The sequence below is a fragment of the Epinephelus moara genome, chromosome 3 (genome assembly GCF_006386435.1).
Source record: "Epinephelus moara isolate mb chromosome 3, YSFRI_EMoa_1.0, whole genome shotgun sequence".
Classification (NCBI taxonomy): domain Eukaryota; kingdom Metazoa; phylum Chordata; class Actinopteri; order Perciformes; family Serranidae; genus Epinephelus; species Epinephelus moara.
The window spans coordinates 25,959,501-25,981,238 of NC_065508.1; the positions used below are offsets into that span (position 1 = coordinate 25,959,501).

Below are 21,738 nucleotides of genomic sequence, written 5' to 3' on the forward strand. Positions count from 1 at the left end.
GTTTGTTTGACCAATCCATCCTGACCACCCTTCTATGTAGACTTTGATGCTCAACTACAACACCTGACTTCCAACGTCCAACTGGTAGGAAGCCCCGGGGCAGACCCAGAACACGCTGGAGAGATTATATATCTCATCCAGCCTGGGAACACCTCGGGGTGCCCCAGGAGGAGCTGGAGAGCGTTGCTGGGGAGAGGGATGTCCGGAATGCTTTGCTCAGCCTGCTGCCCCCGCAACCCGGCTGTGGATAAGCAGTTGAAAATGGATGAATGAATGGATGGATCAAACTTCCTCCTTTGCTCGCGTCATAATAACTACAACCACAAGAGGTTACTGCCTACACTAAGGGACGTAAACATGTTGCATCTTTTTACCATCTGGAAACTGCAAGGTTGGGCACTGGGTGCTACTGCTGTGCGTTCTCTGTGCCAACTTTCAAGAGCGAGGAGGCAGGCTGCATCTAAAGTTGCTAAGTGACCATAACAAGCACTGTATCATAGCCTAATTCACAGATATCCTGAGTGCAGAGCTGATCTTCTTCCAGGTGTTGTTTTTTAGGTGTGTAGGCCTATTGTCCGTGGGACAGATGTAAAGCTCTGGGTAGCCCTGCACTAAAATGATCAACTTCTTCTTCATATACCACAGACTGACATTTACAGAATACGGGAAAGATAGGCTGGTGGAAGCTGAGCCACTTCACTGGTCCATCTATGACCCAACCCTCACCTATGGTCATGAGCTCTGGGTAGTGACCGAAAGAATGAGGTCACGGATATAAGCGGCCGAAATACGTTTCCTCAGAAGGGTGGCTGGGCTCAGCCTTAGAGATAGGGTGAGGAGCTCGGACATCCAGAGGTAGCTCGGAGTAGAACCGCTGCTCCTTCGCGTCAAAAGGGGTCAGTTGAGGTGGTTCGGGCTTCTGATCAGGATGCCTCCTGGGCACCTCCTGTTAGAGGTGTTCCAGGCATGTCCCACTGGTAGGAGGCCCCGGGGCAGACCCAGAACACGCTGGAGGGATTACATATCTCATCTGGCCTGGAAACGCCTTGGGGTCCATCAGGAGGAGCTGGAAAGTGTTGCTGGGGAGAGAGACGTCTGGAATGCTTTGCTCAGCCTGTTGCCCCCACGACCTGGCTTTTGATAAGCGGTTGTAATAGATGGATTGGAAAGATATCTGTTGGCTGCAATTGGTTGCTCCATGTCACATGACATGTGATGTGTGCTGCTGCGTTCCAAAAGGTAAACTCCGTTTATTTCTGTCTATCTATAAAAATAGGTGCTTGGGAAATGCTTGCGCATTGCTCCATCGTTTGAGCACACCTGCCGTGCATCTACATGTGTATGACCCATAAACATAAATATGTGTAGTCATAAGCTTCTTATACAAATGACCTATGGTGTCGTTTATTCAATCATTTTACAAATTGTTTACATATAATTGATTTCATACTAAACACTTTTAATAAACACACGAGAAAAAACAAGTTAGATCAGACTTAGAAAATGGATCACGAGTATTTTTTCTCACTTGCCTCTCAGGGCTTCCGTACTTTGGAGTTCCATATTAATCATCCATTCAGTACTAATAACGTGAATCATGATACATACATCTTCATTATCCTTTCAATCTTTTCATTTAATCACATTACAGGATGCACTGAGGCAGCGCATCAGATCTTCTCTCAATCTCCTTTAAAAAATCAAAGACAAACAACCCCTGTTGGAATAAAGGAGCTCTGTCGTGTCCTTCAGTTCCTTTAACCTTTCTGCAAATGTCAGCCGCCACATCTATAGATCACTTTGCAGGCTAAAACAGTCATTTACAACTTTCATTCTGGAGCGAGGACAAACATTTCAGGATCACAACACCGTTGCCAACCTGTCTCGTAGCGCTCAGCTTTCATGCACACACACACAGATGACTCGTCCTCACATAGCTGCTCTGACCACACCTGTCATCTGGCCCGCAGTCTCACTGTTCTGTCCCACAGACAGTTTCGCTGATTCTCACCAAACTCTAAACAAATCCGATAGGTCACCCTGAGGATCCACAAAACGGTTCCAATATGATAAGTTATAATCGGACTCAAGTTCCCAGTCAATATAAACTGTGGGGCAGTCCGGCCAGAATGTATTTTTATCTACAAGTGGTGGTCAGTCTCTGAGCTTCAGACTCTGCAGTATATCAAACAGAAGTGAGGGGAAAAATGTGCACACAAAGTTTCCCCTCAAAATTATATAAAAGAAATCATCTATAAAATTATCAATTTTATTTTTATAACTTAATTTCATGGCATTTCAGTTTTTTGAGGACAAAATTAACTAAAGAGTAGAGTTTATAATTCAAGCAGCTGAAATTTGCATGACAAAGAAAGTAGGGAAATAATGCAGCATCATAGTCGTTTGCAAAATTGAGCACAGTGTTACTTAAGGCAGGACAAGATGTCAAGCTCAGCTCACATCCCAGCTACATCAGCTGATCTCAAACAGCCAATCAACTAATGGAGCAGCTGATTGATGGAAGGGAGCCAGCTGATAGATCACATGATTCCTTTCTATGCAACCAACTGGCAAATCTCATTCAGAGCACCGTATTTAAATTCTTCTGGCCTGCCTACTGTTGCTGCTTCCTTTGCAAGCTGCTTTGTATCCCGCCTCCACCCCAGCTCCTCCTTTTCATGTTGTGTCTGACGTATCAATGTCATTTCTGTTTGTCACTGATGTTGGCTCTGTTCTGTTCCTGGGGGGTCTTTGCTGCTGCTCCTCTTGCCTTAGGCTTTCCATGTAGGCACATGGAAGGGCAGGGAGGTTTGCAATCTCTGCCTCAGGCTTGCCTCATTTGCACGTGGAAGGGCAGAAAGGTGTGCTCTCTCTGCCTTATGGCTTTTCATGTAGGCATGTGGAGGAGGCTTTCTGCGTAGGCCTGAGGAAAGGCAGAGAGGCCCCAGAACAGAGCCATACCGCCAAATATAATACTGCAAATGGAAATAAAGTTTTCTTTGACTAAAGTGTTCCTCGCTGAATTATGTTTATAATACCTTGTTGGGGCTAGCAACCCTGGGGGTCAGGACCCTCAGACAAAATGTTTGTGATATACTGAATACACTTGCCTCTTCAGGCCTGTAAGAAATCCTTCAAATGACACGACCTGAGGAGGAAAATCACTGTTAGGTGAAAGTGTGACCTCCAGTCACAAATTTGATGACTTAAAGCTGCAGTAGGTAGAAAGCCTGAAAATGGTTGATTTTTGAGTCTCATCTGAGTTAGGTTTCGTTCGCCCTGAGCCCCTCCTACCAGACGAGCACGCGAGTATTTTATCCTATTTGGTTCTATTTCTCCCTCTCTGAGAGCCTCGGCTCTCCCTCACCGCACAGCAGCCCTCCCCATCACTCCCTCGCGGCCCCACACACACTTGGCTCTGCTCCCATGGCCGACCCTCGCGCCCTCCGGCCGGGCCGTGCCCCACCTCACCCTTCCACTCCCTCCAGGGATCCGGGGTTCTGTCTTCCTTTTTTTGGGTTTAGCCGTGTAGGCAGTTGTAGCCAATGCTGGAATAGCTATTTTACCTGGTGCACTGTTCGCCATTGCCGCTTGCTCTCCCCTTCTGCCAGCGGCACGGGAACGCGCATATGCAGTAGAACAGCCAATAGGAACGCAGTGGTCTGAGCTGACCTTTGATTGGTTGATGCACATCAGCACGATACTGATTCTTTAGAGGCTGAACACAAAGCCATGGTGAGGTGCAGAAACCTATTATTTGTCTCAGACCACTTGATTTACATTATGCTTAGAGGATATTATAATATTTTTACTCAGTTATACCAAAACAATGTTGCCTACTGGAGCTTTAAGACGCGACTTGAGAAAATCAAAAGTACTTGAAACTCCACTTAGACTTTAACAGCATTGACTCCTGACTTCACTTGGATTTGAGCCTTTTGACTTAATAATACTTGGTACTATTCCCTAAGCCCACAGATTAAAAAGTATTTTATTTAAAAGGCCATGAGTCAGTTCACTTCCCTATATTTCCTGATTGAACTAACCTCAACATTAGTCATTCCCAGCAAGTCGACACTTAATTCCCCAGATCCACTTTGTTTGAACCAATCTGACAGCATCCAGTCAAGTTGCAGGAGAGAACCTTGAAGAGCTCAAGTTACATAACTGAGCACCAGATGGAAAAAATGATAGCAATAAGATTATTTTGTGGTCAACAAAAAACTAATTGCAGACAGTTTGCATACAGATGGTGACACAACAACTTCCAACAAATATTATTACTCTGTTGCTAAAATGGCATTATATTTAGTGAAGAGCGCATTCTGACTGGATTAAAACTCAAAGTTCAGGATTGGGATTTGACTCATTTTATGCCAGCCTTAAAACAAACAACTTTTCCAGAGATTTTATTGTTGCAGATAAATCATTCATTCATTCATTCATTTTCCATTACCACTTATCCTGTTAGCGGTTGCGGGGGGGCTGGAGCCTATCCCAGCTGACATTGGGCGAGAGGCAGGGTACACCCTGGACAGGTCGCCAGACTATCACAGGGCTGACACATAGAGACAGACAACCATACACACTCACATTCACACCTACGGACAATGTAGAGTCACCAATAACCTGCATGTGTTTGAACTGTGGGAGGAAGCCGGTCATTCCCACGGCCTCTTCCCAGTAAAATTTCAGTGAGGCAACAAAATCCAAAATGTAACATTTATATGCAAATACAGTTTATCTTAATGGATTGTACTACAAGAACACATGACGTCTTTTATCTTGTGTTTCTAGAGTTATGTGTTTTTGTGGACACATAAGAAATGTTAATATGTCATATTTCTTAAAGGGAGTTTGGTGTAATATTTTCCACTGGGAGCAGGATGGGAAATAATCTCAAGTGTTTGACAGAAAACTCACATTGTCTTTAGATGTAAGACGGTGTCAGACCAAAGTCTGCTCCTAGTGTACAGTAGGCATTACGTGTATCTTGCAAAATACACAATGACTTGGTCCCACATCTGCTGTTTGATATTGCTTAATTTGAAAAGGACTCAAGCCCAAAATCTGGGCACAAAATTGGCACAAAAATGGCTATGGTGTGTCACTAATATCCATTTATAGACTGAGAGCACAAGAATAAGAGGCACTTAAGCTCCTGTACCCACCACGATGCCCCGCCCATTGGGAATCGTAAGAATAGAGGGGAGTTAGCTCTCCCTGCCGACACTGCACTGTTAATATGCGCTTGTCTATCTGTTAAACATTTAGAAATATTCCAAAAGATCTACTGTACCTCTATAAGGGTCTGTAGGTCCTCTGGGCCCATGCAGGTGAAGTTCATCAGGAAGAACCGGCGCGTGTCCTGAAGCTGCATGTGCTTGCCCTCCTCTCGCGGAGTCTCCAAGGCACGGAACACGACAGCTCCCAGTACCAAGTAGAGAAGCACCCCCGTGAGGATGCCGAGCAGGGTGGAGCAGCGCATGGCTACACCTCCTCCCAGTCCAAACGAAGGCTGCTGTTTCTCTCTTCCAGCCTCGGGGCTGGTGGTGGCGGTGCCTGGATCCCAGCTGCTGCAGCTGAAACATCAGCAACCACACGAACACAAGGGTTTCAAACTGACCACAGCACCTGCCAGCAACCTCGGCTGTCTACAGGCCTCCAGCAGCCAGCCTATTAGCTGCACATGAGGCATTAAATGGACTCAGGCCTCACCACACTGCTGACACACAGTAAATGCAACATCCCGATAAAACACCAGTCATCTGACCTGTCTGACACTTCGAACAGATGTGACTGCAAAGTGACTGTAAAACAAACGATCCATGTGATGAATACACAGAGAGATGCACACATAACAGTTGAGCTTACCTGTCAATCCGCCTAAGATGCCCACGCTTTCGTCTCTTCCAGTCCCTCTTTGCACCGGGCCTGAGGATGGAGTCCCTGGATCCGTAACCACTGGGGAGCCCGTCCACCTCACACTCTGAAGGAGGGGACACTTAAAAAGAAGAGACATTTTTAGCATTGCTTCTTAAATAAAACAAGAACAATTTTCTGAGTTACATGAAAGCAGTCAGTGGTGAAGATAATCCTCACTGACAGGCAGCAGCAAGGGGAGGCTCTCAGGCTTTGCAGTGTCACACAGGGGCGTAGAACTGGGTGAGGAAAGAGGACTGAGTATACAGGACCCTCATGTGAGAAGAGCCCATAAAGATACTAGAATGAATAACTGTTTAGGCCCAGGCACACCAAACCGACATCAAAGAACTAGTGGCGACAAAGTCCAACTGTTGCGTCGCCTTACGTTGCTTGTGTTTAGCCAAAAAGTTTCATCTGAACACACCACAAAGACCACAGCCAATGGTCAATTAGCACACGTCTGCGCCTGCATGAGAGGAAATAACTCTTCATTCCAGCAGGTGGCGGTAGTCTGTATTTGTCATTCAAAAAGGGAGACCAGGAGACTGACAGGACAAGACGCTAGTTAGTCAGTTAGCACATTAAAGACACACCCTGATGATGAAAGAACAAATAATATTTACAGTGTGCTAGCAAACAATAATGTAAACAATCATGAACTGTTTCTGTCAAAGAACAAGAACAAGTTTGTTTTGATTTCACGCCCTCCTGACTTTAGTCGTTTGGTTACTTTCCTCACTTCCATTTTTCTCCACGTACACTGAGCTGAACAAGTAGTCTGAGTGATTTCAGTCACCAATGGGCTCCGCCGGGTCTGACGACAATTCAACATGCTGAATCTGCGGAAAAAAAGCCATCAAGGGCAGACGGGGGTCGGCAAGGGCCAACGGTGCGGAACACACAGCCTGATATTAACCAATGGCCAACAGTCAGCTTGGTGTGTCAGGGCCCTTATGCGCAGTTCAGACCAAAGATTCGCAACGAGATGAGTTGAAACAGGCAACTACTTGCAATGCAGTGTTCTGCAACATTCTAAAAACCTGCCGGTTCACACCAATGCAACTACATGAGACGGTGTATCATCTCTATGCAACAACTCTCTGTACATCTGTTCTGATTTGCAGCTTTTCAGGCTTATTTTGTGGCTGAATATAATTTTTAGCTTCTTAAAATATGACTGAGGATAGTGTAAGGCAGGTTTCTCTCTCATGTCTTACCTATAAACTTACTAGTTACTATATGAACTATAGAAGGGCTGTGGGTGAGGTAGGAGAACGGGTACAGCTTCTCTGTGTGACCTAATTTAATGTCCGAAAAAGAACGTAGGACAACTGAACATCTTATCCATATCACTCCGCATAACTCGATCAGAACTCTCATTACCTGCACGTAAGGTGCGCAATATTAAATAGTTCAAAATTTAACGTAAAAGCGCAAAATAAAATATGTAAACACTATATGAATGTAGTTAACATTAAATTATGTAGATACAAAATAATGAACAAAGAAAAACAACACAGTCTACTGGATACGTCCTCACAAAAATAAATCTTCCAACAGTGATAGTGAGATACTGGCTACAGTTACATTGGTAGTAGCGATGAAACAGCAAAAAAACATAAAACAAGCAATAAATGGACTGTATTCATAATAAATACGCCACAATGATATGAATAACCAGCGCCAATTAATCAGTCACTGAGAATGTGTGTGTGGGCGGGGCATAAGCACCTACAGGGAGCCGCAGCAGCGACCAACCGTGAGGACGGAAACGGAGGGCTCGGCTGGGACAGAGCACCTGCCACTGCAAGCAAACACGCCGTCTGCGGCCATTTTGACTTGACCAGCGGACCTCACTAAAAGCCGATTGGCTGTAGAAACAGGTGACGGGCTCTGTGTTCTAAAACCAGCCGCCAGAGATTTGACCAGCTGAGTTGCAGGTGACACCATCAGCCGGCTTGAGTCAAGCTCAGACCGGCCAGTTCACACTGCTGCAACTTTTCTCTGCAACGTTCAAAAATGGTCTCATCTTGTTGCGAATTTTTGGTCTGAACTGGGCTTTAGATGCAGGCAGGGGCCCTTAGAGAATGCCTGTGTATAAGGTACAAAATTTTGTGCAACGACCCTGGTGTCACACTAAGAGCTGCTCATGTTGTGGGACCGAAACCGCCTGTTGTTGTTTTCCTTTCAGCATAAAACATTCTCTGTGGCCATCTTCTAATAACATGCACCACATAAGCCTTTTGTTTGTGACCAGAGACAGCTCAGCCTTTTTTCAGTCCACCCACACTTGTGTGAACTTTGGGTAGAGAAAAAGGAGAGTTTCTGCTCTGGATGAAAATGATGCCTCACTGCAGATCAAGGTGTACTTCCTTTTTGGAGAAGAAATATAGTCAAGTTCAGGTACCTCCAAACACAGCAGATTCAGACTTTATAAGTGCTAAAGAAGCAGAAGCTTCAGATGTCCAGCTGTGAAACCTGGTCCGCTGTGATAATGTGGGTCACTGTCGACTCAAACCAAGATGGCAATCTCATTTAAAACTGAAACGGGAGCCACGGTTCTGCACTCTGATGCATCTTTACCTTGTTAAAGCGATGGAGTTGAGAAAACTGATAGTTGTGTCCGACACTCCCCTTTGTCCCGGAAATTTCGGAAATGATTTAAGAGGGAGAGATTTTATCATTTGGACCAGTTAGGCCTGCCACTTCCAATTCACTCTGCATCACTGGACTGCAAGCCAGAATTACAGCAAAAAAACAAGCTCCTGTCTTCCCAAGTTTGGTGACTGCAGCTCTTTAGTCAGCAGATCCGTTGATCTTGATCCAAAATTAGAGCAATAAACTGTCATATGGTGACAGCAAAATATACACTTCTCCCCAAACAGTTTTACAGCTGCTGGGAATTCACAAAGACACTGTCCACTTAAGAAATTGAACACATCAAAGCCAGAAAATAGCAGACAAACTCATATCTACACTGGTAAGATTCATTTAAGTGCCTGGTTCTTATAGACATTCAATGCACTGGCAATCCATGTGTGATTGTCCATGTGAGCAACAATATACTTGCATGAAAAGCAGTATTGAAGCATTTTCTGGGACTGAGTGTGTAAACTGCTCATCCAACATCTGCTGCACACCTACCTCAGACTGCAACACAGAAAGCCAGACAGATACTACACCAGTAGACAAAAGGAAATTGTTATACAGCTTGCATTAAGTGCCAACAGTTCTGCTGCTGCTGATGCAACCGAGCAATAGCCATAGTAATCCCGTTTTATTACCACTTAGTGTCCCTCCGGGTCCGTAAAACGTATGGAACTGACCAAACGCGCCAGACAGTCCAGCCCGTGTGTGCTTACCTCAAAATGAAGGATCATAAGAATCCAGAGTACCGGTCGCCTCATGCATAGTGTTTCATGAGTTCGGTCAGCCGCATACTGTACAGGGAGATGTGTGTGTGTGTGTGTGAGTGAGGATGAGGAGGGAGGCTGAGCACACAAGAGAGAAAAAGATACTCAATCAAAGTGACTTTATATAGAGAGTGAGAGAGTGAATTAAAGAGACAGAGAGAGCGCGAGCAGCACAGATGAAGGTGGAGATGGCGATGGGTTATGGATTTATTTCTTCAGATTTCAGCTTCATCAGTTTGTTTTTCATACTGTGGGTTAAAATTTCAGATGGACCTGCTTTGTTTGTTGCAAACACATAATGCAGCTTCATTTTTCAGTCTGCTAGAATTTGACATAATCCATAGTTTTCCTCTCTTAACTAGTGTTAAACTGAATTTCTGATCATGCATTAGTGGTTGCAGTCCTATAGATGCATCCACGGGATCAGTGCTTGAGATTCATCGACGTCTGATGGGTGTTACACTGCCGACTCTGCAGGGGGAAGCCAGCTCACCCTGCTCTCAATATCCCATCTTCCACACAGTCTTGACAGAACTGCTGCTGCTCTCTTTCTCTGTGTGTGTGTGTGTGTGTGCATGTGTGTGTTTACAGGGATGGGGATAAGGTTTCTCAGGCCGATCCAGGACACTGTAGTAAACTCTGAGATGTTCCTCTCAAGTATCATTAAGAACCAGCCAGATCTGGACTTTCCTGGTTTCAAAGTTTAATAGTGTTATTATTAGATTCGTTACATCACTCCAAATCAGTAAGATGATCATCCTCAGGTTTCTATTTAATGTAATAGTCAGCCTGATCATACAGTGGTACAGGTTGAAAAGCTGCAGGGAGTTTCACTGTGATTTGTTAGCCATATAAAATGACGTGGGATCACCAAAATAGGAGCCTGTTTACACCTGGTGTTAACACGTGATATGGTGATCTGAACACAAGTGGACAGCAGAGATACGTCGCTGTTCACACTTGTGCAATGCATCTCCAGCATAGATGAATAATGACAACTACATTAGCTTCATTTCCACCGAGCAGTACGGTACAGTTCAGTTCAGTAGGTTTTTGTTGTCCGTTTCCACTGTGAAAAGTTGTGGATGGTACCAATGGAACCGTTCTGTACCGTCCCCATTTTTGGTCCCCCCTCTGTTGGGGTACCTAGCACACAGATCTGGTACTAAAAGGTGGAGCTGTGAACACTGCAGTCTGTTTAATGGTCAGTAGCAGACAGTCACTCTGCTCAGGGCTGAGTTGTGGCTGGTTTTGAGGCTCATGTAACCAGGGCTGAGTTGTGGCTGGTTTTGAGGCTCATGTAACCACTGTTAATACTGTGGGGTGGTAAGGGGTCTAAAATTGGTGTGTTTACGAGGGTGTTGTGTTCGGACAATGCTTATCAGAGCCCGAGCTGTTAAAAACCTGTGACTACTGCAGAGTCGTTAGACCTGGATGTGAGTGTCTACTGTATCCTTTCCCATTATAATAAAAAGCCAGATGCTGGTGAGTGTTAGTGGGTTTTTTGTGAAATGGGAAAGGGGCTTCATAGACTTCAAATTGAGGTGATGATGTCATGAATTTTTAAATTGCTTTTCTCAACTTAAGGAAAGTTTTACAGATATAAACCTCCATGGGTAAAATATTCATTATAAAAAGTCATAATTGACCTTCTATGCAGTTCGAGGTGATATCTCTCTGATAATGGTGGTCTATGGGGAGAATCTTTTGGGCCGCAGGGGATTTTGTCAATGCAATGCCGTGAATGGCCACTGGGAGAAATGAAGGTATGGCTGAGCAGTGTTCCTGGGGGGCTGGGGTCTCACTTAAAAACACTGCAGACGCACAAAACGAGGCCTGAAAGAGGCGTATGCCCATGCAAACATTTTGGAGGTGTGAAATTGGCGACGCAGATGATCAGGTGGAAGCCTGTAGAAACTATCGAATATTTTTGGTGCCCACCATTGTTGGCTTTTGTCCATATGTACATTTTTAGTATGGATCCTACGCATTGTTTTAAATGAGACCCCTGGTCTCCAATTGACCACATATTTCAGAAATGCTTACGTTTCTTTTGCTAGAGGGTCAAAAGAAACTACTGAAGTGAGGCCGAGGCTGTATCACATTTACAAATAGTAAAACAGGAAATGTGGTTATGTTTTCTTGTTTTTTGACAGAGACAAATGGGCCGCACAGACAGAAAACTAAGATTACAAAGCCAAGTGGGCGAGAATCCAGGATGCTTCACTGTTGCTCAGTCAGGGCCAACTGCTACTGTCTGTGGAGATCAAATATATTACTCAGCTAAACAAGCATTTCACATTTTACAGGAAAACACAAACAGGAACTTGATGGTGAGCAGCTCGCCACATCTTGTGAATACATGTCATCACCTGAATATGAATTAATCATAAAAGATAACTCATTTGATTTTTAATGGCTGGTTTTGGGTTTGCTCTTTGCAGAAAACCAACGTTGCCTCCTGAAAGAATCAATGTTGTTGCTTCTGACCACAAAGGATGTGAGAAGTCTTTTTCTGTAGATGCTGGGTGGGGAAGATGGTGATCAATCAATAAGCAGTCAAACAATCCTTGACATCTCCATTCAATAATATCCATCCTAATCAGGAGCAAGAAGTAACTAATTATTACTCTAAGTCTCAGGGGACTGGGTGGTTGCTAAGGCAAAAGGATAACTAGTGTCTTGATGCACAATCCAGTCGCCAGAAAAAAATTGGCAATGAACTTTTCTACAAACCACAGATATGTTACATTTGTACATTAGTTTGTAGCAGATACGTTAAAACTTTATGTTTTGAAAACACTGTGGATAACATGTGGTTATAGACCCTTTTTGGGTGGATGTCACAATGATGTCAGTTTGTTAGCTGGAGGCAAATCACGACTCTCCACCACAGGGCTGTAGGCTACAGGAGTCTTAAGATGTCGTCTTGTGTTATTTGGTGCTACAACAGGAGTCATGCTTCAAAACAAAAATTTTATCACATATCAGCCGCCACCGTCAACAAAGACAAAGACAGCTATGGTTAAATGTGATAAGACGAAAGGACTGGACGGAGGCCATCATCAAAAATGCTCACATGTGGAGCCGCACTTCATATCAGGTTAGAGAAAAAGTATTTCCTGTTGTAGGGATGAATAACGTTATGTGTAACCAGGGTTATCATGTCCACCTCATCAGAAACTGGGGAGGTATTAAGAGGAATATTGGATTTCTCTGTAACGCTAACTTTTTAGCGCATTAGCTAACGTTAGCTTTGATAGCAAAACAAACCGGAGGAAGCCGTTCAAGTGTCGTCCTCTGTAAGATTGGCACAGTAACCAACCACAAAGCTTCCTGTGACATCATCCATCCACTGAGTGAGAGCATACGGGTCGGCCAGTCTGGTCCTGTTGGTCAGTGTTTACTTATTCAAGTAACACTTGCAGTCCTGGAGAGTGAGTGACCTGACATGGTGCGTTCGTAAATTCAGTCTGACGCTCGACACTAAAATGAGAGCTCGGATGTTTGAAGAAACAGAGCTTTATATTTCTGAGTAGTATTTCTGAATGCACCACTCGCATCATCTTCCTCCATTGTCTAAAACAAGCGGAACTCGCTAACTAGCACTGGCTAACGTCTGTGGAGAATTGTTTTGCCTCCAGCTAAACCCCGCCCACCAAAAAATGTCATACTATTTACTAACAGTCAAAGGATCTATAGACACAAAAACATTTGGTTATGGTAAAAAAAAATATGTTTTGGCCTAAAATACCCCATTTGGGGGCACAATCCACGCTGGAAAAACATCATTGTTTTTCATGGCACTATCCCGGCAGGAAAAACAACATCTCAGTAAAAACAACTGCTTTCTGTGCCAAAACATCAGCTGGTAAAAACAGTGACATGTCTCCACAAAACACCCATGTCTGGTGCTGAAACAGCCACTGGAAACACAGCAATGACTCCCTAAATCATCAATCATAAAGGGTGTTGTTGATTGTTGGTTTCAAACAGTGGTCTGTAGCTTGGCAGACATCGTCTCAAGGTGACACACCCTCCACCATCCCCTCCACCTCCTGATGACAAAGGCAGCTCATATCTTAGAATACAAGACTTTAGAAATATTGATATGATACGTACCGCAGAAAGGTACAATGCCAACATTTTCCTCTGACCAATGGGCTGTGATGCCACATTCAATCCTTTTGCACTGACCTTGTACCGTTACTTGTACTACCTCCAATTCCAAGTCTCTCTCTGAACAATAACTCTTCATCCTGCTTAACCTGATTTATCGCGCTGGCACACTTTGCCATTTACATCCAGGAAGCTCTGCTCCAACCTGGCAGCCACCACTGAGAGTAACTGAGCAGAAATATAGTCTTATACACTTCTTTTTGAGTCCCACCAAACATACGTGATACTTGATTTCCATTAACGTGCTGGTGAGGAAAACTTCAGAGGAAGTGGTCTGAGTGAGCTCTGTGCTGTTGGTACATTTAGTACCCATGAAGTGGGAGGTGGTGTTAGTGGGAGAGATCGCGACAGGCCATGACAGTAGAGTTAAGTTCCTGGGAGGGAGCAGACTGAGTGGTCCCATTAGCTCACTGCTGTGGTGGTCGGTGGTTAGTGAGGAACGTTACTGAGTGATGAGGGTGTGTGGCTGTTCTGCTGTGTAGCTGCAACTCTCTATTGAGTCTTTTCAAGGGCCAGAGTGTATTATTTAGTAAAAAAAATGAACATGAAACTAAACTTCGGTTGGACTTGAAGTATTTATGAACAGAGGATATCAGCTGTACCTGATATACTGCTTAGTTAAAACATATCAAAACCCAATGATCACTGATTTCAAGCATGATTCAGTGAGCAAGTTCATTTAAAATTTGTCTCTGACCATTTATTTCAATTAAAAAGATTCCTTCTGTTGACAGGACATACAAGTTTCCCCATATTACAGTAACACACAACCACAGCTCTTTGGGGAATTGGGAAAGAAATCCTGACAGCTAGTTGCACACCATGGCACTATGTTGCTGTATTGATCAGCTGATCAGCACATCTGCAGATCAATCCGTCACATCTGATTGGATGAAATGTTTGACACACCCCTCCCTGAGCAAGATGAGTCGGCAACATTAAATCTGTTTTTTTTTTTACTCTTAACTGGAACCAAAAGGGGTGGGAAGTCATATGATGTATAAATATTGATCAATGCAGTTTTGTGTATATTATCAGGAACCTTTTTTTTTTTTTTTTTAAGATATTGTTTTGGACATTTTTAGCCTGGATAGGACAGACAAGTGTGAAAGGGGAGAGAGAGGGGGAGTGACATGCAGCAAAGGGCCACAGGCTGGAGTCGAACCCGGGCCGCTGCGGCTTTGTACATGGGGCGCCTGCTCTACCACTAAGCCACGACGCCCTAATTATCAGGAACTTTTAAGCCATGGAATCAATTGGGTTTTTTTTCCTGTTAAAGGGTTTTTTGGGGGGAGTTTTTCCTCATCCACTGTGAGGGTTCAAGGACAGAAGGATGTCAGATGCCCTAAAGCCCTCTGAGCCAAACTGTGATATTGGGCTTTATAAATAAAATTGAATTGAATTGAATTTAATAACTAATATACTGTGAAATGTACAGTTTGTTCTTCTGCTGTATAGCATGCAGCTTACATAAAAAACAATATTTGACATACATTTAACGCACAATGATATGCTGTTTACTAGTTTAGTAAGATATGTACAGTGGCTATCACTGACGGATGAAGTGTAAAAGTAGCGATACTACAGTGTAGAAATACTGTTACAAGTAGAAGTCCCGTATTAAAAATCATACTCACCTAAAAGCACGAAAGTATCAGCATCGAAATATCCTTTAAGTACCAAAAGTAAAAGTACTCATCATGCAGAATGGCCTATTTAAGAATAATATATACAGCCCTGTCATCAGAAGAAGACGTCGACATTGTACATTTCTGCAAACCACAAATACATTATATTTGTATGTTTCATATGTTTCGTATCAACGTTTCTAAAGTGACAGTATATGAGCAGACTTTGTAATCAGGCGGATGGTGTGACACCTAGGTGAGCCTTCACTGTGTTTTTCCACCGGGTATAGTGCCACAAAATCAGATATTTTTCACTGTGACATTGCGGCCTCTCCAGCGAGGATTGTGTCACAAAATTAACCCGGTATTTTCAGCCAAAATATTACATTCTCCCAACCAGGTGTTATTTTGCACCTAAACTTAACCACATGTTAACCTAGGCGATGCTGAAACGTAAAGTTAATGTATGAGCTACTTACAGTAGTAAGGCTCAAAACGCACAAGGCTATTTAAATTCTTGATTGACATGCTGCTACTTATTTGTTTTTACAGATTTTTTTTTCATCACTTTATTGAGATTGCTCTTATATACCTGGATCCGTCTAGCACATTGAATGTGAACTTCATGCTGCATCAATTTTCACTGAATAAACAATGGTTTGATGATGTTTTGATGATGATGTCGATTAGGTTGATATATCTTATTGGATTATAATTACTAATGTGTTAATATGTTTATCACTTTAACGCTACAGCTGATTAGGTGGAGCTAATTCAAGCTACTTATTATTATGATGGCTTTCTGAATCCATAATAATATAATTTATTACTTTGTTTACATTTTGTATTAATAATGTAAACATGCAAAGTAACTAAAGCTTTAAAATAAACGTAGTGGAGTAAAAACTACAATATTACCCTTTGCAATGAAGTGAGGTAGAGGTAGCATGAAAAGAAAATACTCAAGTACAAGTGCCTCAAATTTGTACCCAGAAATGGAATTAGAAAGAAATTCTATTGAATAAGAAATGAGAAAATCGTAAAATGACAACTGTTCAATCAACTATAATGGCAATCTTTGGTACTGGTGATATTTTATACATGGACGCAGTTAAATCCACACTGAAATCACTGGAAACAGTTATCACAGTTTCTACATTATATTACTGGAGGTGGTTTTAGAGCTCACCGCTGTGAACTATATGGGAACGCGGTGTTGTCTTCTCTCCGTGATAGAAGGCAAACACGCTGCCTCCTTTATGTTTTTGAGGCATCGCCAGGCATGTTACCCTTCTGCCTCACTTGTCTTTTAAAAATCAAACCCCTTTCTCATCACACTCCTGCACAGGAACTTCTCTGATCTTCTCTGCCCCTACACAAACTCCCGATCTCTTAAATCCTCAGAACAATGTCTTAACTGTCCCACGATCGAGGCTGGTGGGTAAGGCAGATCGTGCGTTTTCTCAATCAAATGCTCCCCCTCCATTGACACTTCTAAGACAAATCTTAAAATGTACATGTTTTCAATGGCCTTTGGTTGTTTGTAGTGGTTTTAATATTTTAGTATTTTATAATCTTTTCACGTATGTAATTGCTCTTACCGGTGTTAGTCTGTTTTATACTTGTGTGTATGTTATATTGCTGTATATTCAAGCACTTTGGTCAACTGCGGTTGTCTTTGAATGGGCTATATGGGTAAATCTGATTTTGATTTTGACATTTTTATCCCTTGAAACTCCTCTGATCAGTGCTGAGCTTGGTAAATTTTTTTGTAACAAATAAATGGATCAAGTTGCAAGAGGTATTGAAATTAGACCAGTATGTGTTGGTATCATTTCAAGTGTATGCTAGATGACATGGTCGTTACACAGTGTTCCTGCTTTGGTTTATTCACAGACATGATTGTTATTTATTGGTTTTATTTTCCACAGGTTGAGGAATTAATTTGTTCCTCACTCTGTCAACCTTTTAAATCCGAGTATGGCATCTAAGTAGCCTCAGTGAACCTTGGTTACACACCAGATGCGATAAGAAATAACGTATTCGTTGCTCGGCATCCACTTTGCGTAATGTCTGATGTGATATGTAGCATTTGTTGTATGGTGTTGTTTGTTTGGTTAAATTATTGTTGGGATTTTCTGCTAATAAAGTGAAATCAAATAAAAACAAATGAGCAAACACATTATGGATTTGACTTATATCATCATATAGCCCATAAAGTCCATTGTCTCAGAATGTATATAGATGCATCTGTCAAATGAGTCTATGTAATGAGATGAGAACTTGACACGTCTTTCTCCATCTTTTCCTGCCAATACTTAGTACTTGGTCTCCACTTGCTGAGTGGCAGAATTGGATTTATTCTATGCACTCACCAAATAAACTGTTAAACACATTTAGCTCCTTCAATTCAATCTGAGCGAGAGCCGCCGTCTGTGGGTTCTTACAAAAACCTAACACAGTCCAACCGCAATGAAACAGGTGTCTGATTGCTGTGGCCACATAAGTCATGACACGGTGCAGTGTGAAGATGAGAGGAATGATTATGTATGAATGATCAATCGATGTTAATCAGAAAGCTCTGTGGGGAACACGGGGAGGAAATACTGCAGGGGAAGCAGAAGCTTGGTCGTTTTTGCATCGTTCACACAAAAGGTTTCCCTCCTACTGCATAAATTACAGTCAGGGAAACTCTTCTGATTCTTCATTACCATAAATAGGTCAAATATATGAAAAAAAAAACAGAAATACAAACTTCAGTTAATTGGAGATAAATGGATAACACCTCTGCAGTACCTTCTGATCATACTTTACTATATAAAATCATCTGTATCCATTAATCTCCTGGTCACACAGTGCAACGAAATTAAAAAGCCTTACTTTCTGAAGGTGGGCGGCTTCACTTCCAGGTGTCCTTTCAATTTTAGCTTTGCTTTAGCTTGGCAGTATGAAGATAAGTTACTTTACGTCCAGCCAGTGGGAAAAAACGAGACGGATCTGATGAAGGATGAACATCTGAGGAGTAGCTACACTTGAATGAAATGCTCAAATTGATTGACCTGATGATAAATGTGCTAGTAAAGGAAGGTGGTAGTAAACACAAGAGAGGTAGCGAGGGGAGGGAGGGGGGGACAGACAGAAACGTGAGGGGGGGAGGAGGACTACACCGCTATTATGAGCACTTTATTTTCAATTAAGCCCTCTTGCATCTACTGTAAGCTCACTTTCTGCCATTTTTGATGATGCAGGGACTTCTCGGACTGGAAATTGATTGGTTAGCAAACGTCTGCAACTTTGCTCATATAACGGAAGATGCACTTTCAACGTACAGGAGGAAAAAAAATATGAGAAAAATTCATTTTTTTTATCCTATAGGTCAGCAGCACAAACACTCGTCTTTTTCTGGAAGATTTTTAAAAGCAGCTAAATGATCAGCGGGTTCCTGTGATTAAAGGAGAGTACGGTAGTTTGGTTTAGCAGTGGATATTTATATTTGAAATTCAACTTGGTTGGCAGTGTTTCCTTCTGCCTCCCCAGCAGTGGGAGAGATGTGCGTGACAAGCAGTGAAGGGCAGAGATCATCATCACACAACAGATGCACCGAGGGGCGCAGCCCACTCTGCCAAACCTGTCAAGCACAAGACGACAATAAGGAAGAAAAGAAGGAGGAATGGTGCGAGGAAACACATCAGCCTTTAGCTTGTGATAAATGTTTATACATATATATATAAAAAATCAAATATGTATTTCTTTTACAGGAGACATTTGGGTTTTTTAATCCAGCTTGGGCCCAAAACTGCTGTGGTGGGTTGTGGTGGAAAATGTGCAGGTTGATGTAGAGTTGGGCCTGATTTTTTGGCTCTATCTGGAGCGCTAGCAGCATATAGAAAAAAAATGCAAGAAACTCACAACACAAAGGAACACTAAACACTTAATAGTGACACACACAGCAGGGACACACTGCTGTCCGTGGATTATGAAGTTATGGAGTTGGCTCTCTGTCATTGCGATTTCATGATTCAGATATTATAATGAGCAAAAGGCTAACGCGAGGTTAGGAGGAGATGTCTGCCATAATATCTGAATTATGCCATCCAGTGTTGTGAATGGCTAACTTTAATAACTAAATCTACAAGTCTCATAATCTACAAACAGCAGCAGCTGGGAGAAGTTTAACTAAAGGGCTTTCTGTCAGACAGGGATCTCTTGGTTAAGGTTGGGAAGAAAAAATTTGGTTTCGGTTAAAACAAATAGATTTCAGCCAGTGGGAAAACTTCTCCCATGTGCCAAACAGCAACAAGTGCTCTGAGTCCCAATGGTGTGCATTGATTTTTAGTGTTTGCTTAGTGTCTCCCCTCTATCCATCTATCCATCCACCTCCCTCTCTCCCTATCCATCCATCCATCCATCCATCCATCCATCCATCCATCCATCCATCCATCCACATCTCTCTCTCTCTCTACCTACCTTCCTTCTTACCTACCTACCTACCCATCTATCCATCCACCTATCAATCCATCCATACATCTACCTATCTACCTGCCTATCTACCTGCCTATCTACCTACCTACCTACCTACCCATCCATCCATTCATCCATCCATCCATTCATCCAACCATCCATCCACATATCTCTCTCTCTCTCTCTCTACCTACCTTCTTACCTACCTACCTACCCATCTATCCATCCACCTATCTATCCATCCATCCATACATCTACCTATCTACCTGCCTATCTACCTACCTACCTACCCATCCATCCATCCATCCATCCATCCATCCATCCATCCATCCATCGTTCTTGTTATGTCACCTGATAGTGGTTGATAGTTGGCTGATTTACCTGTCCGTGGTTGATTGACGCTTCCCTGACCGTCCTGTTTCCCCACAGCCTCTTCTATTCTCATCTGTATGCAGACTTTAATGACATTACATAATTTCCCAGCACACATCAACCTGATCGGAGGCCTAATGAGCTTGAAAAGCTGAGAAAACACCTGTGTGGGTGTGCAGGGCCTTTAACGCATTAAGACTGCAATATCTGAGAAGCTCCAGGACACTGTTACACCTCTAATCGATCTGCCAAGGAATCCACTTTACACTTTAATCTAATACCTCCCGGTTCTGAAAAGCTTTTAAATCGTGAGAGGAAGTCAACTAACCGAGGAGCGTGTAGAGCATGAAAGAGCGAGTGAAATATATGGCAGGCTGACGGCCTGAAAGGTGCGTAAAGAGGAGTGCAGATATCTGTCCACCTAAGACTTGTAAAGTAGATGAAGCATTTACACATTCTGCAGACGTAAAGCAGCATTATCATTTATGGCCACCTAGAGAATGTAACTCCAACTCTGACTCTCCTCACACCTGTTTTTATGTTCACCAGTTATCTGCTGTTTGGCGCTGAGCAGATTGGGTACATTGAGTTTATCTGCGCTTTCTCCATTGAAATCAGCTGTTTGCTATATAGAATTAGTGTCACTATATTAAATCAAAACAAAAAATAAGAATCTGAGGGAGAATTGAGCTCATCCATCCATCCATCTTCATCCACTTAGCCGAAGGGGCAGCAGACCGAGCAAAGCACCCCAAACATTCCTCTCCCCAGCAATGCTTCCCAGCTCCTCCTGGGGGACCCCAGGGCGTTCCCAGGTCAGACAAGAATCCCTCCAGCGTGTTCTGGGTCTGTCCCGGGGCCTCCCACCAGTGGGGCGTGCCCAAACACCTCTAATGAAAGGCGCCAAGGACCCCTGGGCCCTCAACTGACCCCTTTCAACGCGAAGGAGCAGCAGCTTTACTCTGAGCTCCTTACCCCATCTCTAAGGCTGAGCCCAGACACCCCACAGTGAAAACTCATTCTGGCCGCTTGTAACTGTGACCTCATTCTTTCGGTCACTACTCAGAGGCCAGGACCGTAGGTGAGGGTTGGGACGTAGATGGACCAGTAAATCGAAAGCTTTGCCTTCCGGCTCAGCTCCCTTTTTATCGAATTAAACTCACTGAAGCAGAAATGTCCTCTCAGAAGTTAAACTTATAAACTGCAAATTATTTGTGCAATGGTGCAAGTATTGGATTTTGACTTTTTAACATGTACATAACATTTCCTTTTGTCTATGTTTCCCTCTGCTTCTTTCTCTCTCATCAGACTCTTGCCCTGACTGTCAGCTTTGTGGTTATGCTGTCATCTCTCTTGGTCGCCTTGCCAGAATTCCACTGAAAACTGCACGCATGCAGATCCTGAGAACTGTGACAGCTACAGTTACTTAAAAAATAGTGATATGGAGCATTGAATAAGCTGTTTGTCTGATCACAAATGAGACAAATGATAGCCAGCTAGCACGCACCACAGTCCCTCCGCCGCACTCCCCGCTGCAAGGAGACTATATCGCCAGAGTAGGGGGCAGGTCCAGAGAGTAAGTGCAACCTAACAACTCTGATTCAGCCAATGCAAACACAGCGCAGAGGGTCTGATCCCAAACTGCCTTGCCTCCCCTACAGATAAGCAAACTTTCTGTTGCTGCCGTTACACGGGTTAGACCCAGTGCTGCTGCTGGCCACCAGTCTGCTGTGATCCCCACTGCTGGGGTTTGAGCTGGC

The 21,738-nt window shown here is 43.3% G+C and overlaps 1 protein-coding gene across 4 annotated transcripts in view; it reads right to left on the bottom strand.

Annotated features, from left to right (window-relative positions):
* Positions 1-21,738, bottom strand: part of LOC126383714 (potassium channel subfamily K member 4) — a 31,562-nt gene that overhangs the window by 7,222 nt on the left and 2,602 nt on the right. For 3 of the 4 annotated variants that reach the window (XM_050034358.1, XM_050034341.1, XM_050034349.1), the window contains 2 exons: positions 5,875-6,004; positions 5,300-5,582 (listed from right to left, as the gene is read on the bottom strand). In XM_050034358.1, the coding sequence (XP_049890315.1) occupies positions 5,300-5,488 (189 nt within the window). In that variant the 5' untranslated portion in view covers positions 5,489-5,582; positions 5,875-6,004. Of the gene's footprint in view, positions 1-4,046; positions 4,168-5,299; positions 5,583-5,874; positions 6,005-21,738 lie in introns of those variants that run through there. The other variant, XM_050034366.1, reaches the window with a different exon arrangement.